Source organism: Mustelus asterias, chromosome 14 (genome assembly GCF_964213995.1).
Source record: "Mustelus asterias chromosome 14, sMusAst1.hap1.1, whole genome shotgun sequence".
NCBI lineage: Eukaryota > Metazoa > Chordata > Chondrichthyes > Carcharhiniformes > Triakidae > Mustelus > Mustelus asterias.
This window is the reverse complement of record NC_135814.1, coordinates 61,119,769-61,142,759: the sequence shown is the minus strand read 5'-3', so window position 1 is coordinate 61,142,759 and position 22,991 is coordinate 61,119,769. Positions and strand designations below refer to the sequence as shown.

The following is a 22,991-nucleotide window of genomic DNA, read 5'->3' as shown; positions in this document are numbered from 1 at the left end:
CTGACAACTGAACCATATTCTGATGAGCACAAATGTGGCCTGTCAGCAACGTGGATGGTCCTTAATTTATGGCAGTGGATTAAGGTGGTCTAGTAAGAGAAAGTTTTACTCATAATCACCTCTGTGGGGGCTATAACACAACTCAGAATTGTGTGGCTGTAAAATGAACAACACGAATTTGTTACATGTCCATGGCCAATTCACCCACATGTGATAATTGGTGAGTTTATTGGACACTGGCATAGTAAAAGGCCATTTTGCATGTTTAGCCTATGCTAGTTCTTTACATATCCGAATCCCATTTCCTACTCTTTTTCTGTAGACGTACAAATTTTTGCTTTTTAAATATACCCTTCTAAAATTACTATCAAGTCTGTACCGCCAACCTTTCAAGCAATATAATTTTAGCTGAACTCTGGTTTGTGCAATAAAACTCAAGTTTGGTTCAGCATTTTGCTCATTCTACCATTACTTTAAAGCCAGAGAACCAACCTGGTTCATTGAGGAGTATAGGGGAGCACGCCAGGAGCAGCAACAGGTATAGCTAAATATAGAATGTCAACCTAGCAAAACTACAACACTAGCCTACATGCATGTGAACATCAGAGGCAGCATGCTATTGACACAAGGTGATTGCATAATCACAAATCAGATCAACACTTTGCAGTCCTGTCACATCCAGTCATGAGTGGTAGCAGATAATTCAGCAACAAACAGAGGAGCCAACCCCAGAAACATCCTTGGCCTCAATGATGCAGGAATCCAGGATGTCGATGCAAAAGCAAAGTTGAGGCACTTGCAACCTCCTTCAGCCACGAACCAAAGGTCTATTAAAAGTCTCGGCACAGTGTCCAAAAATGGCAGGTGACAGTATGCCGAAGCAAGGCAAGAATCTTCCCTGAGTCCTAATATATCAACTTTGATAAAATAGAGACACGTTACTCTCGAAGAAACTTATCTTTTGAAATAAACTGGAACACACTGTCAGAAACAGAAGATTTCAGTTGACCTGTTACCACCCTATAAGGATGTGTATATATATATTTCTATATAAATAGCAGGCTTGCTTTGCAGAATAGTTGGATTGCAAAATGCTTTTGAAGCTGTTCTCCCGACTCTGGCAGTGAGTGTATCAGTCTTGATGGCTGATAGTTTAAAACCTGAAATCTATTTTCAAAAATTTGAGCAGTTATTTTATTAATATTACATATATTTTACCTCATACAGTGAATATTGTGACCTGATTGCCAGAGGTTAGGCAAGCATTGAAATCCTATTGGACACCACTGTTCAATGCTGTATCATTCCTTAAACTTTTCCCTTTTAGTGTGCAGCCTGCAAACACCAATTCTATTCTGTGAGATGCAAAACAGACTCATAAGACAATAAAAAAGAACATTGATTCATTTGTATGATGTTTATCTTCATTCCTGTATACTAGTTATTATTGCACTTGCAAAACCAAAATTTGGGAGCTCTTGAGAATCTGCCAGTTTCTATCGTCCATCTGGTGTTCGACGTATATTTGGGACTTTGTGATGACAAACCAACCTTTTGTATGTTCTGTAGGGTATTTATGCGGTAAGGCACTGAGCTGCCCAAATTTGTAGCAATAGACCAAGCTTTCGTTGCAGAGGGCCCCTATTGTTCAACCAGCTGTTCTTGACAAGCATGCTATGCTTAACCATCTGGGCAGTGAAAATGCTAACTCAAGCACTTTATACAGCAAGCGGCAACCTGTATTATTTCTCACGATTGTGAGTACTTTATTCATGTAGTTGTGAAGATTATGATTGTTTTGAAACGTGTATGCAGTGGAAGCTCCATTATCCATTACAGTGGAGCTTCTCCATCAGTACATAGAACAGTACAGCACAGAACAGGCCCTTCGGCCCACGATGTTGTGCCGAGCTTTATCTGAAACCAAGATCAAGCTATCCCACTCCCTATCATCCTGGTGTGCTCCATGTGCCTATCCAATAACCGCTTAAATGTTCCTAAAGTGTCTGTCTCCACTATCATTGCAGGCAGTCCATTCCACACCCCAACCATTCCAGAAATGGGAAAATAATCGAGTCAAATTATCCAATCTATGAATGCCAAGATACTGGTATTGAAAACAAATTCAGTAGGAATAACATAAATTGAATCTTGCTTGCACTGAGTGCTTGTCTGAGAAGCGGTTAACATTTGAAATGCTCGTTGTTTCTCATTGTCCAGCAAACGCCACTATCTGGAAGGCAAATAATTATAATATGAAATAATAGAAGTTCCACAGTGGGTGTTTTTTTGTGCATTTTCATAACTCGTCAGCTTAGAGGTAATAGTGGAAGAAGTAGTGCTAAAGCAGTAAGACCCAAATAGTATTCGGATTCAATTAAAATTGTGTAGTGCAAAATGGCATGTAAGAACATAATTTGATCAAAAAGTAATATAATTTCACTCTAATGCATGAAATCTTCAAAGAAGTTTTGCACATTTTACAACTGAATTTCAAAATTGTTGGCAATTTTTTATTGTTTCATGGGATGTGGCAGCATTTGTTGCTCATCCTGAATTGTCCTTGAGAAGGTGATAATGAACTGCAGTCGTGAACTCTGCAGTCCATCTGATGTAAGTGCTATTGGGAAGGGAGTTCCAGGATGTTGACCCAGCAAGAGTAGAGAAACTGTGATATAGTTCCCAAGTCAGGCTGGTGTGTGGCTTGGAGGGGAACCTGCAGGTGGTTGTGTTCTCATGCATCTTCTGCCTTTTTCCTTCTAGGTGGTAGAAATCTTGGGTTTGGAAGGCTGTTGAAGCAGCCGCCTTTAGTTGCTGCAGTGCATTTTGTAGACAGTACATACTGCTGGCACTATGCATCAGTGCTGGAGGGAGTGAATGTTTATGGTGTTGAATGGGGTGTCAATCAAATGAGCTGTTGTGTCCTGGATGGTGTTGAGCTTTTTGAGTATTGTTGGAACTGCATTCACCTAGACTTCTGACTTGTGTCTTTTTATATGGTAGACAGACTGGGGAGACGGGAGGTGAGTATTCCCAGCCTCCGACCTTCTCTTGAAGCCACAGTGTTTAAATAGCTGATCCAGTTCACTCTCTGGTCAATTGACGATGTTAATGCCATTGAATGTCAAGAGTAGGTAGATTAGATTTTCTCTTATTGGAGGTGGTTGTTTTTTGACACTTCTGTGGCACAAATGTAATTTGCCAGTCCTTGACCCAAGGCTGAATGTTGTCCCGTTCATGCTATATAGCATATGGGCGTGGACTGCTTCCGTATCTGAGAACGTATGAATGGTGTTGAATATTGTGTAATGATTGAGTGGTTATTAACAAAGTTGCTGAAGACATTTGGGTCCATAAGACCTCCCTGAGGAATTCCTGCAGTAATGTTCTGGAGCTGAAGACTGAATATTGAGATGATTGACCTCAAACAACCAGAACCACCATCTTTTATGCTAGGTATGATTTCAACCAATGGTGAGTTTACCCATGATTCTCATTGATTTCTTGATGATACTTGTTAGGAAAACAGATAGTTTGAAGGGATTTGTATTGGTAAACATTAGAATAAAGTAGAACTTGAAGTGTGTTTAATTCCATGGAAGGAAGGACAAAACTTAGAGTTCGATTCATGCCGGACAGATGGAGAGTCATAGAGGTGTACAGCATGGAAATGGGCTCTTTGGCCCAACTTGCCCATGCGGCCCTTTTTTTTTAACCACTAAGTTTTTGTGTTTATATGTGTGGCGGTTGGTTTCAATTCCAACTGTGATTCTATTGTGCTTGCAGACAGATAATGGCGTGAAGAATAAATAGTAGTAGCAGGGGTTGCTTAGCAATTGGAGGCCCTTTTAAGATATTTGATTGCAGCTGGAGACAGGACGCTGGAGAGTGAACAACTCTCAACTCTGCCAGGAGAAGCTGGGCAGGACAAGGGAGTTGCAAAGATGCAGGCTTTCTAAGAACGGAAGTACAATCCAGATAATCAGGAAATTGGGACATAAAGAATGTCTTAAGGTGACTGAAGTTGAGAACAGAGACCCAGGTAATGTTCAGAAGAATTCAAGGAAGAGTAAACAAAGTATTCTGAATTAGAGAGACAATTGCAGCAGCTAGATTTGAAGTGTGACAGCAGCTTTTAGGGGTAAATCAAATGTTTTATGCTGTTTTACTGGAGTCTGGGAATTGACAGTTCAAACAATTGTGAACAGTTTGTACAGCAGTCAAGACAAAAAAACCCTAAAAGGGGTTGGTGTAAAACTTGGATTGGATTTGCTGTTAAGAGTGGAAGCTTTGTTTAAAAGTGTCATTTGCAAAACTTGGACTAGATTTCAGAATGCAAACTGCTAAGAGAAACATGATTCTGAAAAGATTTCTTGTGTTTTTGGGAGTAGAATTTGGCAACTCTCACATGACAAACTGGGAGGATTCTGAAGAGAAATCTACAGATGCTAACTTGGGTTCAGAGCGGAGTGTGTGTATTTGACCACATACAATCTGTGTGCTTAAAGGGACTTGGTGTGCCATTGTAGCTTATATAATCCATCCTTATCTTAAAATCTGTGTATAATTGTGAAGCTCGGGACAGTAAAGGAGTATTGTCATAATCCAATGTTTCATGTTCAATAATTTATTTTTTGTTGAAACTAATTAACCATTCTGTGACTTTGTTCCTCCATGTTTTATTAAAAACGTAAAGGTTACTGTTAGTGTTATAGTCAGCATCTTCCTATTTTAATGCGTAAACTGATGTATTTGTGGGCGTGAGCATGCATGAATAATGTCATCGGTAGACTGGGCTTTCACGGGATTCGTCTTTGCGTGAGGGACCTGTGTAACTAGCTGCCTTCAGTTCTGAGTACATGCCATACTATATTTTGATATTTTTATAATTAAAGAAGATCGAATACCACAATGTGTTCAACTATCTTTTTGTGGCCAAGTTATCACAGTTATGGTCTTTTGAGCCAGAGTTCGATTTTGGGATCTTCCTGTTCAGTTTTAGCACCAACTGGGGTCATAACATGCCACACTTTGTCACTGGCTGCACTGATGTCAAGGACAATCACTATCACCTCCCTTCTGTTTTATACATGTATGAGCAACGGTTTTGATTAGGAGCGTAGCTGATAGGCCCTGGTGAACCCAAGCTAATGAACCATCAGTAAGCACATCATTGCAGTATAAATGCCACTTGATAGTACCTTCAGCAATACCTTCCACTACTTGAAATGACTCAGAGCAGATTGATGGGACTGTAGTTAGCTGGATTGATTTTCTCCTATGTTTTTTGTGTGAACGGGACATACCAGAGCAATTTTCCACATTGTTGGGTAGATGCCAGTGTTGTACTGGAACAATTTGCTGGATCTGGAACATGAATCTTCAGTAGTACTTTCAGGCTGATGCCAGGGCCCATAACCTTTGTAGTGTCAAGTGCTTTCAGCCATTTCTTGATATCTTGTGGAATGAATGGAATTTGCTGAAGGCTGGCATCTGTGATGTTTAGGACTCAGAGGAGACTAGGATGGATCATCCACTCAGTACTTCAGGCAGAAGATGGCCGTAAGTGCTTCAGCCTTGTCTTTTGCACTCATGTTCTGGCCTTCATATCATTTAGAATGGGTATGTTTATGGAAGCTCGTCTAGTTAGTTGCTTAATTGTCTACTGTCATTCACAACTGGATGTGGCAAGACTGCAGAGTTATGAATGACCCATTGGTCATTGGATTGCTTAGCTCTGCCTAGCCCGTGCAGCATCTGCTGTTTAACAGTGTTCTAACTCCACCAGTTTGGCACTTTTTTTCAGAATGCTTGTGCTGCTCCTGGTGTGTTATTCTGCATCAATTAATGTGTATATTTTGACAAAATTATAGCGTTTATATAATATTTAGATTCAAATTAATACGTGCACCTTAAATGAGATCAACCTTCTGATATCTATATTGTTTGTGAAAACCAAGATAGTAAAAAAAAAGGTTATTCAAAAGAAATTCTATTTCCAAAAATGCAATAGAACTGATGGTGCTCATTGACCTTTCCACATCGCAGTCAGTCCATTTTGCAAAAAAAATGCTAATTGTCATCAAATTCTATTGATACAAAATTCTTGTTGCCAGTATTTCTCTGTATTACAAATTAATTTGATCTGCAATTCACCTAACATAGAATTGAAACTATAGACCTGTATGAGGTCAGATGGGGCTGGTTTTAATGGGGAACCATAGTCTTAGTCCCTGTTCCTTGCACCACCTCCTCACTGGCTCAAGGTTTGGGTTGGGGAGCCAATCCCTGCTCTGGAAGGCTGCTTTGCAGCCATTTTAATACTGAGAGAATTGAAGGACAGCAGCTGTACAACCCCCACTGTAGCACCAGGAACGGTGGCCATTGCTGGAACTGCATAATTTTAAACTGATTGTGAGGAAAGTCCTGTATTTGGTTTGATGAAATAGGGCCATATTTTGTATTTCATAAGACATAGGAGCAGAATTAGGCCACTCGGCCCATCGAGTCTGCTCCGCCATTCAATCATGGCTGATTTTTTTTCTCATCCCCATTCTCTTGCCTTTTCCCCATAACCCCTGATCCTCTTATTAATCAAGAACCTATCTATCTCTGCCTGAAAGAAGCTCAATAATGGGGCCTCCACAGCCTTCTGCGGCAAAGAGTTCCACAGATTCACCACTCTGCTTGAAGAAATTCCTCCTCATCTCTGTTTTAAAGGATCATCCCTTTAGCCTGAGATTGTGCCCTCTGGTTCTAGTTTTTCCTGCTAGTGGAAACATCCTCTCCACATCCACTCTATCCAGGCCTCGCAATATCCTGTAAGTTTCAATAAGATCCCCCCTCATCCTTCTAAACTCCAAAGAGTACAGACCCACAGTCCTCAACCGTTTTTCATACGACAAGCTCTTCATTCCAGGGATCATTCTTGTGAACCTCCTCTGGACCTTTTCCACGGCCAGCACATCCTTCCTTAAATATGGGGCCCAAAACTGCTCACAATACTCCAAATGGGGTCTGACCAGAGCCTTATACAGCCTCAGGAGTACATCCCTGCGCTTGCATTCTAGCCCTCTCGACATGAATGCTAACATTGCATTTGCCTTCCTAACTGCTGACTGAACCTGCACATTAACCTTAAGAGAATCCTGAACAAGGATTCCCAAGTCCCTTTGTGCTTCTGATTTCCTAATCCTTTTCCCATGTAGAAAATAGTCTATGCCTCCATTCCTCCTTCCAAAGTGCATAACCTCTCACTTTTCCACATTGTATTCCATCTGCCACTTATTTGCCCACTCTCCTAGCTTGTCCAAGTCCTTCTGCAGCCCCCTGCTTCCTCAATACTACTGTCCCTCTACGTAGCTTTGTATCATCTGCAAACTTAGCAACAGTGAGTTCAGTTCCTTCTTCCAAATCGGTAATGTATATTGTGAAAAGTTGTGGTCCCAGCACTGACCCAAGGCACACCACGAGTCACCGGCTGCCATTCTGAGAAAGACCCCTTTATCCCCACTCTCTGCTTTCTACCAGTCAACCAATCCTCTATCCATGCCAGGATCTTACCCTTAACACCATGGGCTCTTAACTTATTTAACAGTCTCCTATGTGGCACCTTCTCAAAAGCCTTCTGGAAATCTAAATAAATCACGTCCACTGGCTGTCCTTTATCTAACTTCCTTGTTACCTCCTCAAAGAACTCAAACAGATTTGTCAGACATGACCTCCCCGTGACAAAGCCGTGCTGACTCAGTCCTACTTTATCATGCACTTCCAAGTTACCTGCGATCTCATCTTTAATAATGGACTATAAAATCTTGCCAGTGACCGAAGTCAGGCTAACCGGCCTATAATTTCCCATCTGCTGCCTCCCTCCCTTATTAAACAGCGGTGTTACATTAGCTACTTTCCAGTCCTCTGGGACCCTCCCTGCCTCCAGTGACTGCTGAAAGATCACCACCAATGCCTCCACAATTTCCTCAGCTATGTATTTTATAACCCTGTGGTGTAGTCCATCCGGTCCAGGTGATTTATCCACCTTCAGACCTTTCAGTTTCCCCAGAACCTTCTCCTTAGTGATGGCCACCTGACTCTCCTGGAGCTCTGGCATCCCACTCTGTCTTCTACCATGAAGACTGATGCAAAGTAACTATTAAGTTCCTCTGCCATTGCTTTGTTTCCTACTATTACTTCTCCAGCCTCATTTTCCAGTGATCCAATTTTGCCTCTCCCTTACCTTTTATATATTGAAAAAAAACTCTTCCTATCTTCTTTTATATTACTAGCTCGCTTACACTCATATTTCATCTTCTCCCCCCTTTTTGCCTTTTCAGTTGTCCTCTGCTCGCTTTTAAAGGCTTCCCAATCCTCTGGCTTCCCACTGATCTTTGCCACTTTGTATTTCATCGATGGAATGTGCAAATTTGGAAAATTCCTTGAAGAAACTTAACTTTCTTTTGCACATTGTTGTACACGGGCCAGAGGACAGCATCAGATGATTTTCATATATATTCATGATTTTCTAGCCCATTTTATATTTAAACAACATTTTATTAACATCTGATTCACATCAACTGTTTATCGTTTTGGAATACAATTGGGGATGCCTTCTCCAAAAATGTTGTATTACTTTGCATGCTCTACATAAATCTGCAAGCTGAAAAACCAAGCAATTGATTCCATAGCTGTGTAGTTCCACTGAAAGATTTTAAATTGTGCATATTTATAAAGAGTACAATTTCATGTTGCATTGCGATTTGGAGGTGCATGTTGCTACTTTTGTGTTCCAACAATTGTATGCGACTAGAGTGGTGCAAAATTATTGTGCCACTGAATACTGCACTGATAACATGAACTGTCACTCAAACATTGAGCTTGAACTATTTATTACAATCTGGCATTGTTTCCAACTACTTTTTTACTAACACTTTAAAATGAATGTGCTCATTTCAAGCACATCTCAATTTGCTAACATGACTTGTATTAACATTTTCAACTTGGTTAAGTTATTCGCCCTCTAGGTCAGAAGATTTTGGGTTCAAATCTCACTAGGAATTGAACATCCATGCTGATTCAATCGTTAAGTACAGCATGTACTTTATCAGAGAGCATGTTCAAACTATATTTTTCCAACATGGTGAAATCCTTGTGAGGAAATTTCTGGTTAGCTATTCAAAATAGACAAATGAAAATGTATCTGGTTTGTGTTATTTTTTTTCTGTATATGGGAATTTGTAACACCAATTGAGATCGGATACAAGCAAATTATTGCCTCCAAGTAGAGAAAAGACATTAAGAGCTGAGTAAATGTAATCTTCTGTGCAGTATCAAGTGGGAAAAAAATTCTCCACAAATCAATCATTTTTGCAGTCGGAATGAGGTACCAGCACTACCTATTAACTGACTTCTCCAACTGATAATTAGGCCTCAATGGAGTTTGTAGTATTCTGATCATTTAGAATGATTCATGGTTGTACACTATTTTTTCCAACATTTTATAACTCAAAAGCATTGGGCTGCTTTTCACAGTATCAGGAATGAAACTGAACTTTTAAACTGGAACATATTTCGTAAAGTTTAAACTGAATAATAGTATGTATAAAGCAAAAAGTGAATTATTGCCTGCAAATGTGCAAAGATGTTTACTTTAAGGGAAGATGATTATGAATTAACAGAGAAAAATAACTTTGTAATTTATGTTCACACGAGTTTCAAGTCTATGGCTGGAATTCTCAGTCCGTTCACAGAATCCCGCTGGTGGTTCACCCCCGCATCGCAAGTTTCCTGGTGGTGTGGGGTGGCTTCGATGGGAATTCCCATTGACAGCGGTGGGATCAAAAGATCTTGCTGCCAGCAAATAGCGAGCCACCCGCCACACTGAGGGGAAACCAGAAAATCTCATCCTGTGTATTTCAGTTTGAGGTGAATCGGTGGAATGCTTTGCATGAAGTATTGAAAAGATATACAGATAATTACAGGTTTCAAAATTGTATAAGTACTGAATTCTTAATTTCTATGAGTTAAGGAATAAAAAGGTATTGTTTGTGTTTTATTGTTTGTGTTGAACCCCACCATGGCAGTTGGTGAAATTTAAATTCAATAAAATCAGGAATTAAAAGTCTAATGGTGATCATGAAACCATTGCCGATGGTTGTAAAAACCCATCTAGTTCACTGATGTCCTTTAGGAAAGGAAATCTGCCATCCTGACCTGGTCTGGTGACATGTGGTTCACAACAATATGGTTGATTATTAAAATGTCCTCTGAAATTATTCAGTTCAAGGGCAATTAGGAATGGGAAATAAATGCTGGCCCAGTTAGTGACACCCACATCCAATGAATAAAAAAACTATAACTTCAGGGGGCCATCCTAATGTGGCCTGAGTCAAAATACTCGGTGACTCTGGGAAGTAAATTTTAGTAAGGAGTCTAACAACACCAGGTTAAAGTCCAACAGGTTTATTTGGTAGCAAGCGCCACTAGCTTTCGGAGTGCTGCTCCTTTGTCAGATGGAGTGGAAATCTGCTCTCAAACAGGGCACAGAGACACAAAATCAAGTTACAGAATACTGATTAGAATGTGAATCTCTACAGCCAACCAGGTCTTAAAGATACAGACAATGTTTACCCCAGTCCAACGGCATTTCCACATCAAGTAAATTTTAGCCAACTATTTAGGGGTCATCATGGTGCGCATCACACACAAGGCTGATGATGTCCTCAAAACATCCACTTTGCAGCTAAGATCATATGTTGTTAAGTAGCTTGGGAGCTTGGATTAATTCACAACCCTTCCCACCCCACAATAAGCTCACATGGGGAGAGCAAAGACCAGTGGGATCTGACTGTGTCTTCAACTGAGAACAGCTTGCTCAGTTACATATGTGGCTGAGACCCCTGCAGAATATTACTTTTATCCACAAGGCTATCAAAGGACTAATTTTGATCTGATAGGTCATGGTGATGAGCACCCAGTGCAAATAATGAACTACACTAAAGCCTATTATCTTTTATTCCATATCACGTTGGCATTGATTTTGCTATATGTAAATTGACTGCCTTGCTTGCCTCCATAATGGTTACGGTGTTTCAGTGTACTGAGGTGCCATTTGATCTGTAGGTGTTTTTGGAAGAGGTGATGAAGCACTGTCTAAACGAGATACAGTGGGCTGCGTTGTGAATCCTGAATGAGAGTTGACTATTAAACTTTGTATGCTGGAAATCTGACATCACCAGAAGTGGTGGAAATGGACAGGAACTCCATTTGTATTTGAACGAATATATAGGATAATATTTTGGGCAGATTAATGAGGCTTTTAGTAGAGCAGGTACTGCCTATCTATATGAAATAAACCAACGTGTTTGATAGTTTGTGAAGAAATTTAAAAATGGCAAGTGGTGAAATATACTGTGGATATCGACCACATTTATAATTGATTTGGCAATTGAACAACAAGGGTGAGTAAAATGGATGTAGAATCATAACTAATTTACACAATTTGAGCGTGAAATACAAAGAATATTTTCAGTATTTGTGGAATTCATCTGCATTGGAACTCACCTGACCTACCACTTGACATTGCATAAATGTGGCTGAAATTAAACTCAATAATAGTAAATTAAGCTTGTGTCTCATCATTCTGCCCATGGATAGCCATTCTTAGTGTTTAACCATTTCCTTGTTGCGTTGCATGACAATCATCAAATTAATTCCACTTGTTTAAGAACAAAGGGTTAAATCGAATTTTGTTTTGTTTCACAGAAGGAATTATGCAATATGATTCTGGATTGTTGTGCACAACAAAGAACATACGAGAAATTTTTCGGTCTCTTGGCTGGGGTAAGACATTCATTATATTCCTCTGTTTTATCACTTGTGGTTTGAACTGTGGCTAATAGTTGAAGCTGAATGGGAGATGCTGCTAAAGTAGGGAAGGATTAATTCAGTATTTTTAATTGCAATTATTCTCTAACAGTTTGATAGATTTCAACTTTTCATACTGAAACAATGATGATTTTAAATACACATATCCTTCAGTATAATCCTTGGTATATGGTATTGGTTTTATTGAATGGCAGACTGCATATTTCATGTTGCTCTTTGCATTTCGATATCCTTGCAGCGCTTTTGTATGTTGAAGAAGGACTACATGGAGTCTTTCGAAGGAATCTTCAAGGAGCAGTACGAAACGATACATCGCTTGGAAACAAACAAATTACGTAATGTGGCAAAGATGTTTGCACATCTCTTGTACACAGACTCAATTCCGTGGAGTGTAAGTCATAATAAGCCAGAGGCAAATCAGCATTCATTTGTGTTTTTCTTCTGGAACTTGGTATTTCCTAATGTCTGAAGTTATATATGTTATAACCCAATAAATATTTTAGGTTGAAAAACTTGTACCATTAATCACAAGATTTGAAATTGTGGAACTAGTGGGGGAAAATGTCTGGTTGGTTCGGCATATGATGGATTTCTCAATTATAACTTTATATTTAAATCTGGTCCAACCAGTTTTATTTTGTGTTGTAACTTCTACATAATTCATAACTGCCGAGATTCAACTGCATTTAAATCCTTATGAAAAAGTTTTGTAGCCTCCGACATTCTGTCTCCCATAAATTTGATATCCAAAACTCTGCTACCTTTGTTATTACTCACATCAGATCCCATTTAGCAGTCAAACCTATGCTCTCAGTCAAGCACCATCTTGATTTTAAAATTCTTATCCTTGTTTTCAAAGCCCCCCGCCCCGATCTCTATTTTCCTCCAGTCCCCGAAACTCTGAGCTATCTGAGCTCATCTAATTCTGGCTTCTTGGGATTGCCAATTTTAATTGCTCCCTCATTGGTGGCTGGGCCTTCAGCTGCTTCGGCCCCCAAGTGCTGGAATTCCTTTCCTAAGTTTCTTCAACTCTATCTCTATTTCTTTAAGATGTTCCTTAAAAACCTGCCTTTTTGATCAAGGTATGAGCCATCTGCCCGAATCACCTTAAGTTTAAGTTTATTTATTCGTGTCACAAATAGGCTTACATTAACACTGCAATGAAGTTACTGTGAAAATCCCCTAGTTGCCACACTCCAGTGCCTGTTCGGGTACACTGAGGGAGAGTTTAGCATGGCCAAAGCTCCTAACCAGCATGCCTTTCAGACTTGCATGATTCAATGTCCAATTTTACTTTACATGCTCCTGTGAAGCACCTTGTGATGTTTTGTTACATTAAAGGTACAATATAAATGTTAGTTGTTGTGAATTTCATAAGTAAATGGTGTATAAATTAAAATGTCAGCTGAGCCTATTGCACCACATGCTTTACCAGCTACCGTGTTGCTAATGTCTTGGGTGTCTGATTGGATACACTCGAATCTCTGAGCAATATTCTTTTTCACAGCTACTATTCTATTTGTTTTTTTAATTGTGATCTGTCCAAAATTCAAAAAATGATTTTCCACTAGGAATTAAATGCTGTTGAATCTCAGCTATGGCAAATTGTGAAATATGTAGACATTACAACACACACTTGTCCAACCAACCTGTCTTAATGTTTCTCAGTAATCCTAATCCACTGCACTCTCCTTGTCCCATATCTCTCTGTTCCCCATTTTTTGGACAACTATCTAACCTATTCTTAAACATAGATATTGTCTCTCCTTGAATCACTAACTTCAAAAGACATTTGATGCCCCTCTGAGTTAAACGTCTCCTGCTCTCTGTGATTTTCTCATATTTAATCTAAATCTATACCCCCCCCCCCATTCAAGACCCTCTCAATAACTGGGAATTCTTGGTTTCTGTGTTCTCTATCCCATCACAAAATAATGTTAAACACATTTCCTGTGTTCTAACTGCAATGACCTCAACACTGAACATCCTTCGTATTTGTATATTTTCATGCCAAGCACCATCCTGGTGAATCTACACAACTCTCTTGATTGTCTCAACATCCCTTCTCCAGTGTGGAGTTCAAACTAGGGGATTTTCAGTAATTTTTAAATCTGCACATAGTACTCTTAACTGTAATCTTAAGGTTTGATAAAAATTCGGCATTCATTTGTATATTCTGTACTTCTTGCCATAAAACATCAGAATGCCATTAGCTTTTTAATGACGTAATCCTTACATGTCTTGAGAAGGTCGACTTGATGGGAAGAATGGTCTTTCCTTGCTCCATACACTTCATGTTAATTCAGATGCTGAGGGAAAATACCCTGAATGACATAGTATGTGAATGCACAGTTCTTACACCATGCAAAATTTAAACTGCTTTAGATTATTATAGTTTCCAGTAAGTTCGTTCAGTAAGGCATTTCCACATTTAAAATCTAAAATGGGTGGTATTAAGACACAACACTTCCCTGATTGTGGTCGACTAAACTCTGACAAAAGGAGCAGAGAAAAATCCATTATAAACAACAGGCGTTTGAAATAACCTTGCAAGTATAATTTTAAAATTGGCATAACTATAGGGTTCGTGGTGGGAGATACAGGAAGGATATCAGAGGTAGGTTCTTTACGCAGAGAGTGGTTGGGGTGTGGAATGGACTGCCTGCAGTGATAGTGGAGTCAGACACTTTAGGAACATTTAAGCGGTTATTGGATAGGCACATGGAGCACACCAGGATGATAGGGAGTGGGATAGCTTGATCTTGGTTTCAGATAAAGCTCGGCACAACATCGTGGGCCGAAGGGCCTGTTCTGTGCTGTACTGTTCTATGTTCTATGTTTTAAAATATTTTGTACCAGTGAAAATTTATGATATTACTGGAGGGTGCACTGTCAGAATATTTTTTTTACTTGGTTTATGTGCGCATTATATTTAGGCTTAAGTTTCAGTCCAGCTTCCCTGTCTTTCTGCAGGTTCTTGATTGTATCCATTTAAGTGAAGAGACAACAACATCTTCCAGCAGAATATTTGTGAAGATCCTGTTTCAAGAGCTTTGTGAATATATGGGGCTTCCCAAACTAAATCAAAGGCTACAGGACATGTAAGTGTTAAACCGTGATGCGTGAAAGTTTATTTTTGTGACTTTTAAATACTTGGTCATGTAATGACAGCAACAATCAACTGTCTCAGTGCTCCGACATTTTCACTATTTTCAGTTGCGACATCAAATTGTAACATTTGCGATGTATCTGATGACAATATACTTGCTGCTTTCAAAAGGGACTCATCGTGAAACAGAACTCTTAACCTGTCGAGAACCATAATCTAATCTTCTTGAAACAAGTTTTCTTATTTTTCAAAGTGAAACATTGAGGTTTCAACGGTTTAATTGCTACGTTTGTTTCAGTTAGTTGCAAAATCATGTGCTGGCTGATTTTAGTTTGTCTTAGAGCTTAGGTGTAGAAGTAGTGATAATTAGTATTGTTGGTTGATTTTGATCGATTTATGGTTATTGGTGCAGTAGTTAAGCTAAACTGTTCTACTCAGTTAATAGTTTGAATGAACCATTAGACTCAGGTCCCCCTCCACCAAGAATTGGGTTGGAATTGATTAAACTGAATTCACATATAACCTTTACAATTCACAAAAAGGAGACTTCCACATTATTTCGTATTTTCCTGCGGTCTTGAAAGAACAAGAAAATCCATGATAACAATGGCTGAAATGCTCATTTTGGCTAAAAAGTATTAGGGGAATAGCAGATTTCTAAATAAAGCAGCTTCTTACCAATGCCTGTATGACGCACCTTGAGTTAAGTCTCTTTACTGCTAAATCACTCTGGAGAAGGCACTGAGAAGTAACCGCATGTGTCCTGAAACATCTCCATGGTAAACAGCAAGGGTAGGGGCTTAACTTGATTTTGACAGCTGCCTGGGAGTCTGCTCTAGGTTGGAATGCCTGCATCATGGTATTATCGGGTCACAGAGCTTCAAATTAGCCTGAGCACTGCTCTGAACGTGCTTATCCTACTGCTTATGGTAGAGCTGCTTTGGGACTCCTCCTCCTCCTCCTCCTCCTCAAAAGGTGTTAGTTATTAAGTGTCAGGTGGGAATCTTACACGTTATATAAAATTGTAAATAGTTCCTTCATCAACTTCAGAAACACATAAAGCATACTTTGCCTAGCTCCCAAGCACTGTACAATTGCTTCATTTTGAAGTATCCCACTTGGATGCAAAAGGGTTTGCAGTGAGTCATATCCAGTGTTTCTTCTGAACAGCGCAAGTGCCTACCTGCGTAGCCATCATGCAGAGGGAAACGACAAGCTACACACAAGCAATCTCCCTTTTAAGGTGTGTGCGTCAATCTTAAAGGCACCACACCGCAATTAGCAGGTCATGCACAGTAAGCAGAAATTAGAGGGAACATTGGCCATGTCATGGTTGGTAGAGATGAGAAACATTTCCACTTGCATAGAAAATACTTTCAAACATTTTGCAATATATTCTAAAATAAACATAGAATTGTACTGAAACAAAATTATATCCAAAGCTGTATTTATATAAAGCTTCAAATTAAATGCTCCTTGCCCATCTCCATTTATATAATTAGATTGATTACTTGACCAGGCAAAAACAAGTAAGAAATTAACAAAATTTGCTTGTTTTGTGCTTAAATCTTTATCACACATTATTTTTGAGTGCTTTATATTTTATTTGATTATCTGCAGTGAGGCTCTGAGACAACAAAACATTGACGTAACTTGGTAACTTGAGATTACGTTGTGTTAAAGTTTTTTTAATGCCTTGTTTTTTGTTGCAGGACATTACAACCTTTCTTTGAAGGTCTCTTTCCCAGGGATAATCCACGTAACACACGATTTGCTATCAATTTCTTTACCTCTATTGGTCTTGGAGGACTAACGTATGTATACTTGCCTTTCTTTGCTTCACAATACCTATTTTATTTAATATTTGGTTTCAATAATATTGGTTGTAATTTTCCAATTCAGAGATGAATTGCGGGAACACTTGAAAAATGCACCAAAAATAATAATGACCCAGCGGCAGGATGTTGAATCATCAGATTCTTCTTCGTCATCCTCTTCCTCCTCTGATTCGGATTCAGATTCATCCTCTGATTCAGGATCTGAAAGTAGCAGTAGCAGCAGTAGTGACAGTGATAGCAGTTCTGGATCATCTAGTGGTAGTGACTCCTCATCCTCCAGCAGCAGCAGTGGCTCAGGTATGTACTTTTACTGTAATTTTTGGCTTGGTGTCCCACACACACTTCTTTGAAAGAATTCAACCCCATGCATCTCTTTTATCCTTAAACACGCACATAGGGGCGGCACGGTAGCACAGTGGTTAGCACTGCTGCTTCACAGCTCCAGGGACCTGGGTTCGATTCCCGGTTTGGGTCACTGTCTGTGTGGAGTTTGCACATTCTCCTCGTGTCTGCGTGGGTTTCCTCCGGGTGCTCCGGTTTCCTCCCACAGTCCCAAGATGTGCGGGTTAGGTTGATTGGCCATGCTAACATTGCCCCTTAGTGTCCTGGGATGCGTGGATTAGTGGGTAAAATATGTAGGGATATGGGGGTAGGGCCTGGGTGGGATTGTGGTTGGTGCAGACTTGATGGGCCGAATGGCCTCTTTCCGTACTGTAGGGTTTCTCTTCTCTCTGATATTTGTATTAATTGGACAGTTAGGGGGAAATGGCTATGCAATTTGTTTTTTGTATTGTAACATTTTCTGATACCATCTGCCAACGGTCATAGAAACATTTTTCCACAACACTCCATGTTCGAAATCCTTTTAAGTGACAGTATGCATTGTCAAATCCCATAAGATTAGATACTTTTTTAGATACTTACATAATATTTCAATTTTCTCAACCAATGTTCTCCCTTCCCCTTGTCTATTTAGCTTAAGGTGTTAATCTTTTGCTGAGGCATAGTTCCATGCACAGCTGTTGTGTTCTGATAAGTTTTTAAAATGGCCACCATTAACTTATGTAACAAGCTAACTTAACTTTTCTTACTGTAAAGGAACAAACTCCAATTTACTGCCTAAACCAGCTTTCTGAGCGAGACCAGTGAACTTGGCAGTGTGTTAATGCATGGAATTAAATCTCTAAATGGCTTTGGTGTTTTTTTTAATTGGTTGGCACCATCCCTTATTGTAATTCCATTGATCGTATAATGGACAGTTTTTTCATTTGGTGCAGTAAGCTGAGCATCTCCAAAAATCTCTCCTTGAATCAGAATGTCAGTGTACAAATGGCAAGCAAATGAGTAGATCCTACTCTTGACCTTGAATTAACTTTTCCCTGTAATGCTGAGACCACATGTTGAACAGGGCAGGTAACTTTGACAGTTGTATCAAATAGTTTTGACATTCCTTTCAGTTCAAATGAAACATTAAAACTTCAAATCATTGACAGGTTTTCATAAGTGCTAGAGAAATTGTTAGTGCATGTGCAGTGCAATGTTTGTAAGTATGAGCATTCTCACCTGTTCTTGAGTCAAAATAACAACTCGCATTTATAAAGTACCTTTTAATGTTGAGTGGCATCTAAGACATAATTGGACAAAAGTTCCAGCTATCGCGCTTTTCTCACATTCATATAAGTGTAATTTTAAGGAGTGACCTGAACATAAAGTGGACTCATGTCAACATAAATTGAGTGTTTTCATCACCTCGTAAGACTTTGTGATAGACAAATAGCTTGAACTTAACTAAGCCATTAAATATTGAAGAACAAAGTGGCAAAAACATGAGGGACAGATGGCTGCTACATGGACAGCTGCAGGTCTGTGGAGCGTTTGATATGACCAGAACAGACAGATCCTTAACAACCAACTGATTGTTGTAACTTGTCAAGCTGAGCTTGGATGGACTTGGATACTATTATGTTTGTTTTGTGTGCTCAATCATATTGATTTTCTAATGTACCTTTGAATTGATCCCAATTTTCTTCTGAAATGCTTAAACAAATATTGGAGCGTATAATAATTTGCTGATAAGACAGATGAATTTGTTAGTAGTTATGTGGCTTATATTTTTTATACGTATAGACAGGTAATAGCACAAATTTAAATGAAGAATGGTAGAATGTAGCGAGTATTCAAATGCACCCCAAGAGGCACATTATTCTCAACAGATAAATTCCACTCACTTTTGATGTGTTTGGAGTGGAAGAAAACAGATTGAAAACTCATTAGATTCTGATAAGTTTTGGGATTAAATTGGCACAAAGGATTTGAAGGAAGTAATGTAGATTTGTACATGTGCACACAGAGATTATCTAATTGTTCTGAATAGCTGCAAGCAATCTGTTGAAAGTGATGTTAATATCGACTATCTTAATAAATCTAAGCCATTGGGAGAAAACCATTTTGTAGAAGGTGATTTTATTTCTCCTGCTTCCTCATTTGCACTTAATTAACATGCAGGTTATTGTTGCATCTAATCTACATTTTTATCCCAGCTTTTAAATCACGTCGGACTGAGTGTTTAAGATGAAAGGCACTATGATACTGTCCTTCTCTTTTTGGGTCATGTTCCGGGGAACAACGCTTTTTGTCCCTTTTCCCCGGCTGGTATTTTTAAATCTATATTTACGGCTTTGATAGTCCATTATAATGTTAACACTAGTTTTGTTATTTCTTTAGTTATGGGGTGATGAAATGTGAACAATGCTTGTGCATATTAAAATGTAGTGTCCTAATTATTTCTTCTATCTTATCCATTCTAATTGAAGTTGTGATTAAAACAATATAGTTTAATTTAGGTTAGGTTGAAATCCAAATTCGCAGACAGACAATTAGGTGCTAACGTGCCATGGCTGTACGATAAATGTAATTTAACTTTTAAGATCTGTGCAACCCCGAATTTCATATGAAATAAATCCTGTGTGCAGGTTTCTAAATCTTTGAACATAAATAAATATGCCACCGTTTGTGAAAAGATTGCCAAACAAAATATTTAAAAGCTGCACATTTATAGTGACCGACTCATTTTTCTTCTTTCACAGATGATTTAAATTCAAAAAGCAAGAAGGTACAGAACAAAAAGAAAGAGCAAGAAAAGGTGGACAGTAGAAAACGACCAAGTGAGAGGGAGCGATCTAGAAAAGAGCAAGATGGCAGGTATCGTGGCAGCAGTGAGGAGCAGGAAAACAAACTGGATAGAAATAGTGGCAGAACTTACAGGCAATCCAGAGAGAGGAGAGATGAACCAGCTCGGTATGATAGAGAAGAGACACGTGAGCGTGATCGGACACGCGATCGGGACAGGGGTCGAGACCGAAACAGAGACTTCGCAGATAAACGTGCTGAATGCAGAAAAGATGACACAAGAAACCATTCTCGCTCTGAAAATGATCGAAATAGCTCCAGGAGCAAAGATGGCAATGATCACTACAGTCGAAGAAGAGAAAAGTCAAAATCTAAAGAGAGAAGTCGCAAAGAAATGACCTCCAGAAACAGTGAGGAGGACCGCCCAAAAAATGGTGTAGATAAACGATCTGGAAAGCATGACCGTCAGGAGAGCAGGTATTCCGAGCGTTGTAAGGATTACAGGAAGGATGAAGACAGGTGGAGAGAAAGTTCCCCAAGAAGACACTAAATAGCATTTATAGTGCTGTTATTTGGAAAAACTATATTGCCAAAGCTCTTGGGGCTGTACTAATGCCACAGTTAAAGGAGAAGGAACCACGTCTTGCAAAGAACTGCTGATCTGTACGTAGTTTCCACTGGAACCTTACAAACTGCAATTTCCAGTTGTCATCTTTTGTAATTAATAAAAATCTGCATTTCAAACAAATTCTGAGGGAATACCTTCAAGCAAATGTTTCCTTTTGGACAAATCTGAAAGATGTGCAGATTTATTTTGTGGACAGTGATATCTTTGATAATGCATTTATAGAGGATTTGACATTCTCTTGTTTCATGTAAATGTTTTGTTTGTCAATTCAAATAAAAATCGTGCAGATATGTCATTTCTTTGAAGGATTTTATCAAATACAGATACAGTTGAGTTTGTACCACATTTCGTTTTCAGGAAGGCCTGTTTTATTTTACCGTTTGTGAGTCAGGTTAAAAATCCATGTCCAGCAAATAGATCCTTGACTTTGGCAAGTCGTTACACCATTTTATTTTTAAAGAGGTACTGTAATAAAGTTAATTAAATACAATAGGAAGAATGCATCACTTTAATTTGAGATATATAGAAAGAAAAATTATATCTATATTAAAATTCGCTATCTCAGTCTAAATGTGTAATAGAATTTTAAATTAATACTTTGAAGTGCCTTTTCTGAAGTATAGGCAATTAGCATTGACTGGTGTAATAATATGGGCAGTTAGTCCGGTCAGTAAAAGTCAGTTTAATACATTAGCACTGCACTACAGCTTAAACTAAAGGCATTAATAATACTTCAATACTGCAACCTTAAAACGTAATCCTGCTCATTCTATGATTTCACTGTAAAATTTAATTTTGCAATTTGTTCAGAACAGCACTTTGAAAAGCATAATGTTCCCATTTATCTGTGATTTTTCTCAACCAAACACTGAAGGCTATCTCTTGGTGTTGATATGTTATTAGTGGCTAAGACTTTAAGCCATAACATATACCGATTGCTTTGAGATAAAGGTGTGTACAATTAATGTAAACTCACTATGTCTTTGAACTACTTAAGACTGAATCTTTAGATTGGCAGTTGTGAAAGGTTATAAAATCTGGTTGTTGTAATATTAAATGGGTTTATGACCAACCAATTGAATATTTTTCAAATAGTTATAGTTAAGTATGTGTGCTTGAAATCACAAAAATACAATTTACTTGTACCTATTGCAAAAACTGATCTGTTGGACCATTTGCTAATTTTTAACAAGTAATTCTCTGCATGTGGATGGTGATGGCAAGGCCACATTTATTGTTCATGCCAAGTACCCACAGAAAATTGATGATGGGAATTCTTGTAGTGATGGTGTTCAATCAATGGTATTAGGCAATTCCAGAATATTGATCCACCTTGAAAGAAAATCAGTTCATGTCCAAGTCAGAATGATGTGCAGCTCAAGAATTTGGGAGTAATACTCTTGTCATAATCTTGCTGCTGCTGCAGTTTTCAAATCAGGACCGTGACATACTTTTGAAGTAAAGTTGGCAAGTTTCTGCAGTTCATTTAAATTGTGAACACTGTAACTGGACCCCGCAGAGGTGGAGATTGTGCTCTGTGGCTAGGATGCTGATCAAATGGACTGCTTTGTCCAAGGTGGCATCAAGACCAGTGTTGCACCCAGATGAGTGGCAAGTAAGCTGGTCACACTCCTGACTAGCTTTGTTGATGGTGGCGAGCCATTGAGGGTCAGGAAATGTGGCAGGTTGCAGAATATCAGTTTCGATCCTGAGATGTTTTAACATGGCTAGTCAAGTTAAGCTTCTGGTGAGTGGTGATCTCCAAGGTGTTAATGGTAAGAGATTTGGTAATAATTTACCATTACAGGTCAGGGCAAGATCATTTTCTTTTCATTTGTTGGAAATGGTCAAAGTTTAGCACGTATGTGGTACTTTTATCTTTCATGTGTCAGTTACACTCAAATTTGGTTGGAACATATAAAGCACTTTCACATTTTGCTTTCATCCACCAAAACTACTCACTATTCCAGGAATACAAAAATAACATTGGCTGCCGTTTTAACTGCAAGAGGTTGTCTTAAATCAAATTTGCCCCCTCCACCTTCACCTCTAACAATAAGTAGAAATCTCTCCTAGACCTCTGTCATTACACTGAGACTATCCAATTCCCCTCCCCCTGCCACTTTCTTGCCTTCCCTTATGGTGACCCCTTCTCCAGCTGTGAACTCTCATCTCTCTCCATTTTGTCCCTCTCTCCCCTCATGCCCCCTAGGAGCTCATCTTCTCCATGAGACTCACCCCCTGCTCCCTGAACCCTATTCCAGCTAAATAGCTGACCACCCAGCCTCCCATGTTAGCTTTTATATTGTTGTAGTTCTATCTCCTTGGATACTGTCTTCTGCTGCCCCACCACCGCTCTCCTCTTTAAATCTGTCATTGTCACTCCTCTCCATGCTATCTATCACCC

At 39.1% G+C, this 22,991-nt stretch overlaps 1 protein-coding gene across 2 annotated transcripts in view; it reads left to right on the top strand.

Moving 5' to 3' along the window:
• cwc22 (CWC22 spliceosome associated protein) overlaps positions 1-20,874 on the top strand; it is a 96,357-nt gene extending 75,483 nt beyond the window's left edge. For both annotated transcript variants that reach the window (XM_078228506.1, XM_078228507.1), the window contains exons 16-21: positions 11,758-11,835; positions 12,119-12,271; positions 14,854-14,981; positions 16,702-16,803; positions 16,892-17,124; positions 19,914-20,874. In XM_078228506.1, the coding sequence (XP_078084632.1) occupies positions 11,758-11,835; positions 12,119-12,271; positions 14,854-14,981; positions 16,702-16,803; positions 16,892-17,124; positions 19,914-20,506 (1,287 nt within the window). In that variant the 3' untranslated portion in view covers positions 20,507-20,874. The remainder of the gene's footprint in view (positions 1-11,757; positions 11,836-12,118; positions 12,272-14,853; positions 14,982-16,701; positions 16,804-16,891; positions 17,125-19,913) is intronic.
• The last annotated feature ends 2,117 nt before the right edge of the window (positions 20,875-22,991 follow it).